This window comes from Podarcis muralis, chromosome 4, assembly GCF_964188315.1.
Source record: "Podarcis muralis chromosome 4, rPodMur119.hap1.1, whole genome shotgun sequence".
Taxonomy (NCBI): Eukaryota; Metazoa; Chordata; class Lepidosauria; order Squamata; family Lacertidae; genus Podarcis; species Podarcis muralis.
In genome coordinates this window covers 61,865,563-61,882,590 of record NC_135658.1, presented here as the reverse complement: position 1 = coordinate 61,882,590, position 17,028 = coordinate 61,865,563, and the positions used below count along the sequence as shown (strand labels likewise).

Here is a 17,028-nt window from a genome sequence, read left to right as displayed (position 1 = left end):
TTTGCCAAAGTAACTGTTGCTGTTCACCATCAGTTTTCCCTTCACGCCCATGGAAAAACATACTTGATCTTTTATTTAAAACAAAATGTATTTGAATTTGAAAAACCAAAAGTTAGACCAACTTAAAATCCCCGCTTACTTCCCTTGTGCTGCTGCAGAACCATGGATGACTTGCGGGGTGACTTAATGGCAATTCAGAAATTTCACTGGCTGATGGTTAGTTCCTGAGCTAAACTGAAAGTTCTTTATGTTAAAGTGTTGGAAGCCAGGGTATATTGCCATGGTATCTGCTATCTCCTATCTGAACTTTCCCCCTCTTTGCTTCAGGCTTTACAGTGTTAGAAGCAAGATTAACATCTACTAGGAGTGAAGCATATTTTGAATGTTCTCCTTCAGGAAGTATGCAGGGTGACTCAAAAATGCAAGCCAAAATGCTATGCTATGCTATGCTATGCTATGCTATGCTATGCTATGCTATGCTATGCGGCTTCTGAGATATAGTGTCACATTTTCCTCCCTACTCATGCCAATGACTACAGTTTTAGTTTAGTTGTAAAAAACATTTAAATGTTTTTGATTGTAATTAATTTTGTGGACCTTTGGGTTGAAAGGCAGGGCAAGAATGGAAATAACAGATAAAATTGGACAGGTCTTGTTCCCAACACCATTCTTTATTCGATGTATTTTACATTTAATCTGATGGATACTGTGTCAATTTAGAGTGCAGAGTTGCCATATTCTGACTGCCTGGCCCCATCCAATAAAATGTTTCATTAAACTAAATATTAAATAAACAAACATGCATACTCCACACTTATCGCCTGAGTTTATTTACCCTGAATAACGTTTGGATTAAAAAACCAATAGCAATAAGCAGAAGTATACTTACAAACTGAAAGCAGCTCCTAACACTGGGTTCAATATTACTGCCACCAAAAGAAGCAACTTCACCCAGCTGTCTTGGAATCTGAATAGAGTCATGCAGAAGGAGGCCTAGACGACGCTGGTCACAGAATCCAGTGGGACTGGCTACCTGTTTGAACAGATCTGGAGGCAAAAGAAAGATGTATAGCAAAATCCATTAAAACAATGGAAACTATCAACTGTATAATACATATAAACAAATTTGCTGTCAGAGATACAGATAAATGGTTGAGAGTTTTCATAAGGTTTGTTCACAATTTGTTTGGTTATTTAGTGGTTTGACTTTCTCTAGTAGACAATTCAGAAATAACTATTTTGAATCAGATTTTGTTTGTAGCCAATTACTATTACACTTTAACTCACATAAACCAAAACAAAAGCAAGGAAGTCCAAGAATAAGTTAAATAATTAATGTCAAAAATATATAACTGTCAAAGCTGAGAATTGTAAAGTTACTCAAATAATTTTTAAATATTAAAGAATACCATTGGTAATCAAAACTGTTTGGGCTAAAAAAGCAGACCATAATTTTATTGCTGCTAGTGCACATTATCCTATATAGGTAACAAATTTGTGCGGAAATGCTTTAAGTATATACATTTTTTAGGATTTTTGTCACAGAAGTAAATAGGAATAACTTGCATGCAAAGATGTTCACAATCAGAATAAAGGAATGAAGTTACCAAAAAATTCCACAATGATATATGCCTGCAAACTGGATTTCCAAACTCTGATTTGTATCAAAAGTTGAAAAAATCCCAAAAGCTTGGCATTTGGAATCCAATAATATATTTGGAAGAAAGAAAAAGAGTTCTGTGTTACAGAACCATGTTGCCCACAGGAAATGTTAATACCAGGAGTTGTACTACATGTAAATTTAATTTACTGCAAAAGAGTTATATAGTACATATCTGAAGGTATGTTAAAGTTTGTAACAGTTAAAAAAATGAGATTATGATCAACTGAAATATTTATTTGGCACTACCCATTACCAATACATGACCTGACTAAATCTTGTTTTATTTTTCAAAGCATTAAAAACAGATTTCACCGAGTGAAAATAATATGGTTATATTCCTGCAGACTCATTAATATTTCATTTTGTACTAAGGGCACAATTATAGAAAAGCTTTAGTCTTGTATAGAAATTTACTAGTACAGTTTTAACACCTGATTTTATTTTGCTTCTATTTAAGACACCATTTCCTAGCCAAGTCTGATCTTAGTTTACATCATAAAGGGGCACTTTCCATTCCCATCATAGTTGTAGAGAGTATCTTGGCAGGAGAATTGATGTTATCAGGCTGTGAGAGTTTCAGAGTTATCATGTGTTGCTCAACTTTTAGGAATGATAAGAACACCACAAGGAAACACAATGCAAATAATAATTGGCATCCGTGTGATAATAAGTACAAGGGTAAAGGTAAAAGACCCCTGGCTGGTTAAGTCAAGTCAAAGGCAACTATGGGGTGCGGCGCTCATCTCGCTTTCAGGCCGAGAGAGCTGGTGTTTGTCCAGGTCATGTGGCCAGCATGACTAAACTGCTTCTAGTGCAACGGGACACGTGATGGAAACCAGAGTGCACGGAAACACCTTTTACCTTTCCGCTGCAGTGGTACCTATTTATCTACGATATTGCAGTACATCACTGATTACCATTGACCATCCTGGCTGGGACTGATGTGAATTGTAGTCCAGCAACATCTGGAGGGCCAAAGCTTTCCCATTCCTGAACTAGTGGGATCTTCTGAGAAATCTCACTCCCGTTTCTTTTGAAGGACAGATCAAGTCAGTCTCAATAAACATTTTCTGATTCTATCTTATTATCCTAAGTGTTAGGACACTTTTCAAAGATGAAGTATTTAAACAGAATGGTAAATTCCAAAATTTAGGAGGATGGAATATACATTACATACCCTGATTTCACTCAACAATGTAATTTTTGGAATAACATAAGCCACTCACATGACACTCCCACCAGCAGAAGGAGAGGCAATTTTCAGCAATTTCCCCTTCCTCATGTGCTACCTCTCATGCTGCTCTGGAGGCTTTCCCAACTCCCTGGAGATCATTCCTGGGGGAATTCTGCTGGTTGCTATGTCATGTGAGTACAACTCCACTCAGTGGATGTTCCTGTCAGTCTCCTTTGCAGACTGTCCTTCCTGAAAGTTGGGGCACGTAAAACAGCACAGTGGGACTTCAGTGAACCACACAACTGCTTCCTTGTGCCAATTAGATTTTTGAGTCTGTACTCCAAGAATTATTTCAGGTGAAGGATTTAATGGATGGCTCCCAAGTAACTACAATCAATTTTCATAGAAAATATAATGCAGTAGAAAAAGCATAATACCTTGGGTGGTATTCAGTTAAGTTTTACTCATAGTAGATCCACTGAAATTAATGAACGTGATGAAGCTAAGTCTGTTAGTTTCAATGCCTGCTCTGGGCAAAACTTAGTTGAGTATCACCCCTTGGAAATACCTGTTTGCTTAAAAATTGAAAAATAAAGGGGAATATTTAGAATATGCAAGGAGCTGACAAACAAGTATTTGCTGCTTCTAAATGCTGCATTTCTGTAGTAAACAGTGACTTGACTTACATCTGTATTTATCTTCCAAATGTGCTTTACAGAGGGAAATAACACCAGTTTTAAAAGAGAGGACACGGATCCTTCCTGTTCGACCCCTATTGAAATTAAATCACAGGAAAAGGAGAAAAATAATACAGTCAAATATGTGAATTATACATGCAATTTATGTTTGCTACTTCTAAATGCATCAATCAACATCTTAGAAGTTAAGAAAAAACTCAAAAAGAATGGAAAAGCCCTACACAACAAGTAGATTATAACTCTGCAAAAGGGTAGCTATTATTAGATAAACAAAGCTTCACAAACTTAAATTTCAGAATTATGACTTCTTTTGTTTCTCCATATGCCACACAATTCACTCATGTATGCTGAACAGCAGTCTTCAGCAGTCTTTTAAGTCTTAGAAATCCTATCCCATGGGTATGTCATTGTTTTTAATATGAAAATGCATAGTAACTTCTTAAATGCCTACTTAAATGTTCTATCATTTTATTTTATTATTTTTATGGTTAGAAGTTGTTTTAAAATTGTGCTTTAACACTGTAACCTGCTGTTGGACCTTAGGGTGAAGGGCAGGAAACAAACAAATCACAAAAAGTGTTTTTATAATACTTTTGAGTTGCCTTTGCCTCCTGTCATAAAAGACATATTGTGCCCTTACATTTATATTTGGTAGAAATAAACCATTACATCAACTGGATTCTATAAAGAAATGATTTTAGCAAATAATAGACATTCTCTTTGCACCTACAGATTAAACAAAACACAATAAAATTGAGACAGACTATCATAACATTACAACAAAACTAGAACTGGGGCAGACTTTGGAAAGGAAGAAAAATTGTAGCTCCAGAGGATACTGCTGGAGATACCAGCAGTTCCTAATACAAAATTTAGCAGTCCATGATTATCTTAATTAAAACTTGATGAAAAATTGTTGGGATCTGGAAGAATTCCAATGCTGTAAACCATTTCTTTAACTGAAGATTTTCCTTTAATTAAACTAAAACCAGTTAGTTGTGTTCTTTGAAATGAACTGACAATATTTTATTTGCCCATAAAACAGCTTTTTATGTGATGTGGCGTCTCATGAAAAAAGACAATTTTAACCATGCCATGGTAAATCCTCTGTGGAGTGGGGCTGAAAGCATATACCAGACCAAAAAGAAACAAAACAAACAAACAAACACCCTGAAGGGCCTACTAGATGATTTAACAAATGAGACAGAAGCTGACCCCAATTATATAGGACATTCTATTTAAATCTGTCATTTCCCAGTTTCACATTTCATAACAGAACTGCACAGGGCTCCAAAACTAACCAAAGTATTTGCTGAATAGCCTTTAAGCTATTAGCTTGTATTAAACTTGCACTCTGATCACCAGCTTGCCAGCTCTGAGCCATTCATTTTTCTAGTAAGGACAAAAGTTCATTATAAGCAAGTGTCACTGAAGTCTACCCGCACATACGTGTCATAAACATTCAAAAGCCAGTTGAGGCACATATCCACGCAGAGAGGGACGTTGACTAGGTTATTGTGCTCTTGTTCGAGTCGATCATAAATGGTAGTCAAGCAGTTGATGATCTGAAGTATATCCATTGGCTGGTCATTCTGTTTGAGGTTGTGCTGGTCCAAGGCATCACATGCAGCAGACAGACTCAGGAGATCCACTGTACAAGGAATAAAAACAACAATCCTAATAAGAAGCTGCCTTAATCTGTGACAATCGAGACAAATTAATTATCTAGCTATGTGTGTTGGACTTAACCACTAGTGTATTAGCTTTAAAATGTAGCTTTCATATTTCATTTTTAGTATCATTCCGTCACTAATGGATTTTCTCTATATAGGTATGATCTAGTTCTAGTTCAATGGCATAACATGTTACTTGTCTAAAAAATGCTTCTTGTCCAGCAACAGTCTGTTTATCAGCTTCATCCCCTGGGATCAGGCAAAGATCCTTTAATACAAATTTATTCACCAAATTGGAAAATGCAGTAAAATACTTTTTAACATGGAGCTTAAGGCTGAGTGTTCAGCTCTTCTGAGAGAATGAATAAATGATAATTAAATGAACTCCTCAAGGAATGGGTGACAGCCTAATTGTATATGCACCTACAAATAAACAGAGGTTATTCTCTTTCAGAAAAGTTTTCCATGCCAATAAATGACAGTGCCTTGAAAGTGGTTAATGGTTTTTTTTATTTTTGTTTTTAACTTGCATGAAACACCACTAGCATATCTACTAAGCAGTAGTGTGAAAATACATTTTTCTTCAGAGAATTACTGAATAACTAACAGTGACAGATTATTGTAATCTCTTGCACTTCCCTCCCAACCCGCCCCCCCCCAATACCGAGGCTATTGCTATGGGGGGCAGACTTGCTATGGGGTGTGCAGACTTCAGGATTGCAGTAGTATGACTGGCTAAGGAATGTTGTATCTTTCTTCCTTTCCCTATATCAACAATTCAAGATTAAAGCAATTATGCTACTGGAAATTCATTAACAGCAACGAAGTTGGGTTATTTGTTGTTTGTGTCAGATGGGCAAGGGCATATGGATTGAACAGAAGTTTCTTGTCCGCCTCTGTTTGCCTCCTGCTGCCGTTGCCTTTGGAGTGATGCCACTATGGAGCTCTGCCTTCTGTTGTGGACTTTCCCCTTCGGCCCACCACATGTGTGGACATACAGAAGTGGAGAATCCCCTCACCAGGCCAGCACAAAAACCATAAATAGAGCTTGCCAGAGGCAGGAAGGATGTGGGGCAAAGCCAGCCCTGCTTCAGTTGTGTGATAGCATTAGGCCTGATTTATATCCAGTTGCCGAACCAGGTCTAGACTGGCACAGCAATTGGTCTGCCCTGGCAACCATACATGGCAGGGCTATAGATGCCGTGGTCCCCTCCACTCTTGAGGCCTGGCTGGGCTGAAAGAACAGCAGCCTAAGTCTGGATCCAACCCATTATCTTATAAATAATGTACAGTAAGACTGTAATTTATGCACATTTAACTTGTGTGCATTCGGCTTTACGTGTGTGGCAAAAATATCAAAAGGGTCAGGGTTCCAGGGAAAATGATTTTGGTAATCTCACCCACCACTGAACCAAATGGGTTTGATTATATGTGATTTTGGCTTTAGGCATGATCTCTAGAATAGAACCCCAGTGTAAATTGTGCGCTTAATGTATTGTCATACTCTGAGAACATGATTAACTTAAATCCTATTGGTTTTAATGGGTTTACTCTAACCACAACCCATTATAGATATCTAATTCTAAATTAAAGTTATGATGATTTAAATTTTATTGCTATTAGCTGCCTTGAGCTCTACTGGAAAAGGCTGGATACAATATGTTTAATTAAAAAAAAAAATCATTTGTGGTTACATCCCTAAAACTCATTTGACAAGTTGTCCAAATTTCATTTAATGTTAACATGCAATTAGATATCCCCACCCAAAACTTTTTGATACAGAACAGAAACTGGAATTATTTATTTTTAAACGTTTTTATTTGGTGCCTAGACTAGAGCAATTAGTAGCCTGGTGGCTTTAATTAATTTAAATATAAATAGCAACAGTATTTTATGCATGCTTACTTCTAATTCCCAGTGAGTTTAACAGGTCTTACTTCTAAGTAAGTGCAAATAAAACTACAGTCTTGCAGTGCAATTCTCTACATGTCCATGTAAAAGTAAGCCCCAATGAGTTCAATGGGGCTTATTCCCAGGTGTGTATAGGATTGCAGCCATAATCTCCTCAAGTAAACAAGTATTCATTTTAATTAATACTCCTAACTTTCTAAGGAATGTTGTATCTTTCTTTCTTTCCCTATAGCAACAATTCAAGATTAAAGCAATTATGCTACTGGAAATTCATTAACAGCAACGAAGTTGGGTTATTTGTTGTTGAAAGTTAAGAACATTACTACTAGCAATATATCACAGCTTCTATAGCCTACATATAATAGGGGTATTTAAAATGAGAGCTGAAAGTAGTAAAAGCAGTTAAAAGTCGAAGTTGGCAAATGTGTCCTTTTTTTGCTCTTCAAAATATGGCAACCCTAGCTTTGTGCTTTCCTTGGAGAACAAACATTGTTAGCCAGCCATATCAAACAACTCCCTTTGAAGCAGGCATGAACAATAGGCTTAGGTATTTAGCAGAGGTGGCAATGCATGTTAAATAAGAACATCTGGGATGGTAAAAACCTGACTTGGCCCTAATTAAACATGCTAGTGAAGACAAATTATGCTGTAAAGTTCTTACAACTGCTGAAGGAGGAGTGGTATGAAACACACACATATCCATCTTGGATAATTTGTACAGTAATTTGTACAGCTTTACATTTCCAGAGACTTACTTTTTTAACAATAATTTATATATGATGTGCCACAGCATACCACCAGTACGTATTTACACTTGCCAGTGAAACATACTGCATTCAGAACTCCCTCAGTTAATGCTATAACCTTTTTTATTTTTACACCTATGTAAAACGGTTGCTTTTGCATAGCCCCTTCCATGTTAATGGAGTGGTTATATTGTTACACATCATCCCAATCTCTGAGTTTAAGATTCCAGGAGTACCAGGTCTGTGTTCCCCTTCAATGAGGCACAGCAGAGCCTGCGGTGTCTTTATGATACATGGTTTATTGACACATATATACAACCTGAATCCAATAGAGGGATCTGCAGCATTACATTCCAAGAGCCCATAGCCAAAGCACTGGGTTCAAAACAGACATCAGCATCCTGCGTTGTTTTTTTAACTATTTCTCCACCCCACTGCTTAGTAACTCTATTCCTTAACTCCTCCCTGCCAATCTAAACCCTACACTCTTATCCCTTGAATAAACTTTTAACACCTAGCCCCTTTGAGCTCTGTACTTCCCAATGGTTTATCTGCTCACCAGGCGATCATCTCAGGGAAGCTTGTCTGACTTAATTAGCACCTAACTTATGTGAATTTCCTAAGGAAGGGTCACAACTTGAAATGTCTGCCTGCTTTAATTAGCTTTCACATATGCTAATAAAAAGACTTACCTGTGGGCCCACCACACGTCTTACTGTACCCTAACACACACTTGGGACCACCTTAAATACACATGAGTTTGGCTAATTCCCAGTTCTAACAACCCAACTTTAATTAAGTCTTACAGCCACAGATTCATAACAATATGAGATACCAAAATTCAGAAAAAGGTTTTGCTTTATAAGCTTACTGCAGCCTTCAATGTTGCACAAACAGATTTCCACTCATATAATGGGGCTTCAATTGCCCCTCTTCCCTACAGCAGCTCCCCAAGCACCAGATGGTCACCTAATCCTTTGGAGTCCCTTTTGAGAGAACATCAGGGGCGCTGTGAGGGAAGAGGGGAAGCTGAAGTGGGAGTCCATTCCATTTTACAAGTGGGAGTCCATTCCATTCACACACAGACAGCTTTCATTAACAGTTATCATGAACCTTCAGTTAGTTTCAAAGCCCACAGTCTAGTTAGAAACTCTTCATTATTATTATTATTATTATTACTGTGTATTTTGGCTTTCATATGCAGTGCTATTTTTCTAGAAAAAATAGGTGCCGGAACTCACCATGAACACTTCCCTCATCCTCTTAGAATGGCAATGGTGCCCACCTGAGAGGTGCCGGGAAAAAGCTTAAAAAAAGCCCTGCATATGAGACATATAATTGAAAGGCGGGAAGCTTTTATTTCATTCTGATGATGTTATTCTGTTTATTTTAAAGTCTTTTTTGTCTCTGGTCTTCCTCCTGAAAGCCATGTATTTATGTGTATGCATTTTGCATATTTTCATATAATGATGTTAGCAACCAGACATTTCTTAGAACATATGTATTTCCAGAAGCAAGATCTATGATTCAGAGCGTTTTCAACTACATCCTCAATATATACCCGAACAGAACCCAAAACTGTCAAGTTTAACAAGCAAACTGAAAATAATTTTCAAATGGAAAAAAATAAAAGAAACTATGGTGTGCAACTTCCCTTTAAAATGTTTCCATATCCAAATTAAGGGGAAATTTCACTGAGGCTCATAACATTTCCCTGTTGAGAAAGAGAATCATGTATCCCACCTTGCATTCCTTTCAGAAAAAGGTGGATAAATGTATTCTTTTATTTTATTTTATTTCTTTCACAAAACTCCTGCTTAAACAATGGTATTTCCTAGAGTCATATTCTGGGTACAAGCCTGAAAATGAACAGTATAAGGGGTGGGGGAACAATATGGGGGAAACTAACAATGAAGTATTATTATTATTAAATATTTATTTATACCCTACCTTTTCCCTGACAGGACTCAAGGCTACTTATCACAATTTTTGAAGTATATGTTTCTGAAGCACATATACAAAAAATGAAAGTTTAGTAAAATACTCACAACAGAGAGCTTTCTGTAGTCTTCGGAGCTTCATAGCAGTTCTGTATGCTGAGAATCTAACATTGTTCAAGTCAGCTAAGAGGTGAATGAAAGAAAAAAGGGGATGAGAGAAAATCAATTATTTCATAATTGATGCTATGGCACAGTATTTGGTGAACAGATAAACTAAAGATTCACTTTAAATAAGAACTTAAAATATTTTCTTCATTTTAAATGTGAGGAATTAAACCAGTAACCGTGAAAGGGCTATCCTTAATATTAACAACACTGCTCTCATGTGATATGCTTCACACATAAAGGGCAGAAACCAGCCAAAGTTAAGTACCATTAAGGCTGCAAACCTATATCTAGTTACCTAGGAGCAAGTCCCACTGAACTCAACATGGTTCAATTCTCAGTGGACATGTATAAGATTGCGCTCTGTCAGTGATTTCAAGGGAGATTTAAGCACCTCCTAAACTTTTTCCTATTGAAATTCATGGCATTAAGATATTTTTTGGTTTGGCTGGATTATGGCCAAAATGATGCACAGTACTATTGCAAGACTAAAGGGTTGTTACTTTAAAGATATGAATTAGGAAATCTTCCTTTCCCACCCACCCCCACCCCCCTCCTTTGGCTTGGGATTGGCAGGCTTTTTGTAAAGAGTACTTGAAAAGAGGAAAAGAGAAGGACTTAAGGGAGGAAAAAAGATAGACACAGAGAAGGGAGGGAGGGAGGGACTTCTGCCAGGGTTTGCATGTAGGAACTAAACCCCGTGATGCACCAGAGAACAATGCAGCTTTATAAAGAGCCAACGCCAGCGCCACTTTCATCTACTTTTGTGCTTGTTCTTTGCCGCATCAGATTCCTCCCAAGCCCACCATTTCACTTCATTTAATAACTGAGCAGTTAAGGTGCCCCTTTGAAGTTACAATGAACAGGGACAGAATGGGATCTCGCCCAAGTAAAGATGGGTTGAGAACAGAAGCGCCACAACATCTTTATTTATTTATTCATCCCACTTCCATTTAAAAACAACAAAACAAATATATAAGCTCCGAAATAAACCCAGTGAGCTCCTTATGCTTCGGCATGGGGTGGAATGCAGGCAGGTGGGCTTTTGTTACCATCATGCCTCTATGCTATAGAACGCGGCCTCATCTTGCATATCAGGGATGAATGTGCCAAAATGTACAAAAATATGCCTCTAGATCTGGTGTATGTTTCTCCTTGCCTTGTAGACACTGCTTCTTTTCATGGGGACAGTGCAAAGAATAAAAGGTGCTAGCCTTTGAAGTTGCACCATCACACCTGACACTAGCATTCACAAATTAGCCTTTCATATCAATCCTGATTAAGCACCACACACACACACACACACACACACACAAATGTTCTTTTCACTTCATAGGTCTCTTCTGACTTTCCCTCCATTCTGTTTCTCATGTCTGGTAAATATTATGGGAACTGCAGAAAACTCCCATGAAAGAGTTCAGCACCCAGAGATACAGTACTCTCCTGCCCACCTTTCTTAATATAAAAAAGTAGCAAAAAACTCACTTCATATCATCATTTAGCTGTCAAATAGACAAGCATCACAATATCTAGACTGCAGCTTTCGGAGTATTCATTTTGAATGTCTGCTAAAATACCTTATCTTGTTAATACTACTAGCCTTCATTATGTATTTGCTGTATTCCTGTTACAGACTTCCATGCACCTTTTAAATAGGCTGCTCATTAGTGTATTGTTTCGGCATTGTTCCTTCCTGCCAGATCTGCCTCACCATAATAGAAAGTGCCTCACAAACCTTCATGTGGCTTAGAATAAACTATGGTACTTAAACAATCCCATAGACAATAAATCTATCATGAAAGCAAATTAATAAAGACCTATTTTGCCAAGGCACTGTGACTGCAATTTCATTGTGCAGATGTGTAAAAAAAGAGAATGCTTTAATTAAGGAGAGAGGGAAGAAGCAAGAATATTATGTTACAAATGAGAAAGAGAAGTGAGATAATACGGATTAACATATAAATAGCATCTGGTGAAAGAAAAAAAAGCATTTCAATGCTCTTTAAGTAATGGAAATGATAATGTTAGTTAGGAGGAGAGCTAAACTCAGTAAAACTTTATACAAAAACAGCAATTAGTTGGCATATCTGGATTAATAATACCCTTACATGGATACGCATGTACAAGCTCCACGTTCACCTACCCCATCCCTTTCTTTTCCTCCATTTGCTTTCTCTACTGGAGACCTTTTTCCCCACAGTGCAGCCACCGCTCATAGCTCTTTGCTACATGCAGCTACAGTGTAACAACCCTTAAACCTCTGTCCCACTTCCCTCTCACTAGCACTTTTCAATGAAATGTTTTTATTAACAAACATTCTCACTTTGGATCTCTTTTATAAATAGAAGCTGCCCGTAAAATTAGCTAATTTGATAGTGCTTAAATTATGCAGCAGAAAGGCACCCATCATATATGCCTGAGGCTTGTTCACAACATATGAATCTGTGGCAATGAAGCTGTATGCTTGATTCATACACATGATTGAAATTAGGCTGCTTTTAAGAATTTTTCAATATAGGAATTATCAATATTATCAGTCTCCTAGAGTAACCTACTCCAGAACCCAACCACCCCAATAAAACATAATATCATGTCACTCTCTTCAAAACACTTGTAACAAAGAGTGCTTCCAGACAGGAGTTTATTCTGAAATCAGTGCTGCTCACATACATATATTTTTTACCATCCACAGCCTGTTATCAAAATTCCAGCCTATAATTTATACTTGTTTAATCCAGATTTGCCCACTCCCCATAAAATCAGATTTTAAAAAAAACACTTCTGCTGTCACTGCTGGTCTAGAAGCTTTTTAGTACATGTTTTTAATGGGTGGTTTGTTACGTATGTGGTGACATTTTGGTGGGTAGTTCTAATGCTGCACTTCTACTTCTGTTTGCTCCTCACCTGACCACAACCAAGTCATATTGTTCATGGCAGCTAAAACAATACACACTTGCCTATTTCTACCTGCAGAACAGGGCCGGCTCTAGGAAGAGGCAAAGTTAGGCATCTGCCTCAGGCAGCAGATGCTGAAGGGGCAGGGAGTGGCCAGAGCTGTGAGTGCCATGCAGCCTGCCCTGCACCCCTGTGCTAGCCCGCTGCCTTCAAAAGCAGTGGAAGATACAGTTCCTTTACTAGCATTAGAGTAAGATTAAACTACAGTCCAGTTGGCATCTGCACATGCCTTGGGAAAGAGGACCATCTTGTCATTCACCTCTGGCCACAAAATGTCTTGAAGAAGAAGAAGAAGAAGAAGAAGAGTTTGGATTTGATATCCCGCCTTTCACTCCCCTTCAGGAGTCTCAAAGCGGCTAACAATCTCCTTTCCCTTCCTCCCCCACAACAAACACTCTGTGAGGTGAGTGGGGCTGAGAGACTTCAAAGAAGTGTGACTGGCCCAAGGTCACCCAGCAGCTGCATGTGGAGGAGCGGAGACGCGAACCCGGTTACCCAGATTACGTGACTACCGCTCTTAACCACTACACCACACTGGCTCTCGAGCCAGCCCTGCTGCAGAAGGTGCATTTAAATTTCAACACCACAATTAGGAATAGTTATTTTCTCAAGAACTTCACATAGTACATGAAAGGATTACTCTTTGGAAACTGAAACTGCAGTACATGCACTATGCTTTAAAAATAAATATTCAACAGAGACATATTGTTATACCTCCTTAACAGTCCTGGCTCTGCACCCTTGAATTCTTTTGGCTGGTTGCAATGTCTCCTGCAAGTGTGATAACACTTCTAACTTGCTTGGATGCAGGATGGGGAGAAGTGTGTATGTATGCCTAGAATCTCAGATTTTTGCCTTGCTGCAATGCAGCCTACTCTACAATGGTAAGAGTCACACCTACTGCTCTGCCTAGTTTTACATCTATCCCCTCCCACAATTCAAATGTCCCCCGGGAAGGCTATCTATGAGGGAATGCAGTCCTCAGGCTGAAAAGGGTTCCCCACCTCTACTTTAAGTGAACAGGAAACCTGCTGCCACACACTCAACATACCTGCTTCTATGAACATAAAATGGGGTCAGGCAAAGAGGCAGTTCAGTGAGTGCTTAGTTAATTGCATGAATAGCCAGCCACTCCCCCACAACCCACCGTTGTTGAAGAAGAAGAAGAAGAAGAAGAAGAAGAAGAAGAAGAAGAAGAAGAAGGTTTAATGCTGATCTTCAGAGCAACGGTGAAATAATAAGTGATTCAACTTGATAGAAAAATAAAATAATAAATATTAAATATTGGCATGGAAGATTTGTCTCTCTTATTATGTACAGCATGACTATTACAGTTTGCTATTGACCAGATTTTATGAAAAGAGCAGTCAGTCAACAGTTGTTCAGGCTCAATTGAAAATGCTGGCTGAATAGGATGTATCAATGGCTAACGTTCTATCCTGATGCATATTAAGCTGCCTATAAAGTAAAATGTTTAGGATAGTCCAAGGAATCTTCTGCCAAATTCTGCTTATCCAACACACTTGACTTAATTTTTAAAAAATATATAACAAATATATTGAAAAGTTGTTAGAGCTTGGAAAAATATGGTCATACAGAATCCATAGCATTATAGAGAGCCAATAGACCAGATTCCCACTGAACCAAGTAAAAACTGAATGAACCAGATAAAACCAGTTTTGACCATTTTATGGGCCAATAGGATAGCCACACTGGGATGAAAGTCCAATTGAATTTAACTGGCCTTCAATAATCCATTTGTTATGCCCTTTCCTTAAAATATTTGGCTAGTATTACACTGGCTTTTAATAAATATTATTTTCCAAATGTCATACCAATGTGGTATACCTCCTCTTCTTCCTGATCCTTCCATGTAGCCAGGAGTTTGGAAGCTTTCACTTCTGCTTTTGGTTTACTGTTTTGTCCAAATTGGCCAACTGTGGTACACTATGATTTCAAGCCTGCTTGAAAACATGGTCTTTCTCTGAATACAGCTAGCTATGCTTTATCTATATGCTGTACCTGATCTTTCGTAAGACTAAATTGTTGGGTTAGGTGCTCTAGGACCTTAGAAAAGCTGCCTTTTCCAACTTGGAAGGGCCAAAGGAGTGCAAAACGGTAACCTTTGGACAACTGTTCAACAGTTCAACAGTACGATCAATTCAGATGCAATGGTGAAGATGTAACACTCAGTGCACTGTTTTTGCCTGTCATCTTTACATGCTCCAGCATTATGTAGGTGCCAAAATTAACAACTATGGTTAATGCAGCAACAATGAATAATGTAAGGATTCTATGAGTCATGCCTGTTGGGATATAAACTTCAAAATTTTTCCAGGATATTCTTGTAAACAGGGATCTGAGTTTCAAACAAGAATTTCAAATCCTGGGTTTGGAGTCAAAATTAAGTTTTCATAAACCAGCATCAGTGTAAGTTCAGGGCAACAACATTCAGCTGCACACCTCACTTTCTACTAATAAATCCTTACTCAACTGCAGTGATTTCAGGGTCTCCTACTATGCTTGGTAATTATCAGGGTAAAAAACTCCAAATGAAAACAGCAACTGTCTGTCTTTGAAGTTAGTTTATGAAACTCAATGTTTTTAGTTACTTTTAGTACAGTTTTGCTATCAAATACAGCACGTCATGCTATCAGGCTTTCTTCTTGCTCATTTTAATATTTTTTTGTCAGTTCTTTAAAAGTTTATTCCAAAAACAGAACTTTGAACAATTTTAGACTATGAAAATATTTTTTTAATGTATTAACATACAGAAGTGAATGGAGGTCTTTTTTCCCCACTTACAAAAGAATTGGCAAGCATACATACCAGAGGTAGGATATATAATGGGATGCCAGCTTAGTATTGTAATTCTTGAATAAATTGCACTAGATCCAGAAACACATTATTATCCAAATATTCCTGCATTGCAGGGGGTTGGACTAGATGACCCTTGTGGTACCTTCCAACTATGATTCTATGACCCAGAAAGCCAGATAGAAGAATAATATAGACACCATTTTGAACACCAAAGAGAAAACGATCTAAAAGAGAAACTGTTCATTCAATTACCACAGCTGATCTCAGTGCCAGTTTATGGCCAATGTATTCCAGCTTTCGATACAAGTTTCTGATACGTAGTTCAAAAATACATCGTGTAAGAGATGTGTCATGTTTGTTTGCAGCGACTGCGACCTATTTATGTCTTTATTCTCCCCACTTTCTTTTTACACATAGGGTTTACAGTCACAGATGATAAAGCAATAGATTCTGGAAATATAAACTAAAAAGCATCATGCTTCAAGTTAAGAACTGTGAGTTGCCTTTACTATTTTACACTGGTGAATTCAGAGAGAATCCAAAGAGGTAACAAATAAGTCCACATTCATGACTGCATCCAGCTGCTACAATTACCATTTAAAACAACACTAGTTTACCTGGAGGAAACATACCCTTTCGTTAACTGAAAATGCTGAGGTCGATATTGCTAAAATATCATTAAAACACAACAGTACACATTTTTCTGAGACATTACCACAGAGCTATGGTGCAGTTTAAGACGTAGTTTGAAAATAGTTTACAATTTAGTGGTACTTATCCATGCTTAAGATCACTGGCTATAATTTAACACATGTGTTAAGATTACTGATTTTAAAAATAATAATTTTGATTGAAATTATTTGGCTTTAAGTGTTAATACTAGGAAGTTTGAGCTAAGATAATGAAATAAATAATAGTGTGACTTATGTGCTTGAACCAATCAACATTCCCTCGAGCATGTAAGGAAAAGAGATGGCAATGCCTTATAGAGGTCAGACATTTTAGCCATGGCTTGGGAATTGGGATTAAATATGTTGTCTTATAGCTGTGTTTTGGGGGAAGGGAATTGTATTTTGTCCATGAAAGTGTGCTCTGTTATTTTGCAATTTAAATCTTGTAGGAAAAGAAAATCACTTAAGAGTATATTCATCATCTAGTATATAACCAGATTATAAAAAGATGACTACAAAAATTCAGGAAGCAGAATAACCCGCAGAGAGCATGAAGAGAATGATATCTCTTGCAGTTTTGGAGAAGGTCACATTTATTTATTAATTATGTAC

General features: G+C 37.6%; 1 protein-coding gene across 10 annotated transcripts in view; it reads right to left on the bottom strand.

Moving 5' to 3' along the window:
* DMD (dystrophin) overlaps positions 1 to 17,028 on the bottom strand; it is a 985,465-nt gene that overhangs the window by 51,077 nt on the left and 917,360 nt on the right. For 9 of the 10 annotated variants that reach the window (XM_077927390.1, XM_077927392.1, XM_077927388.1 and 6 more), the window contains 4 exons: positions 9,914 to 9,988; positions 4,985 to 5,186; positions 3,524 to 3,609; positions 890 to 1,047 (listed from right to left, as the gene is read on the bottom strand). In XM_077927390.1, the coding sequence (XP_077783516.1) occupies positions 890 to 1,047; positions 3,524 to 3,609; positions 4,985 to 5,186; positions 9,914 to 9,988 (521 nt within the window). Of the gene's footprint in view, positions 1 to 889; positions 1,048 to 3,523; positions 3,610 to 4,984; positions 5,187 to 9,106; positions 9,172 to 9,913; positions 9,989 to 17,028 lie in introns of those variants that run through there. The other variant, XM_077927397.1, reaches the window with a different exon arrangement.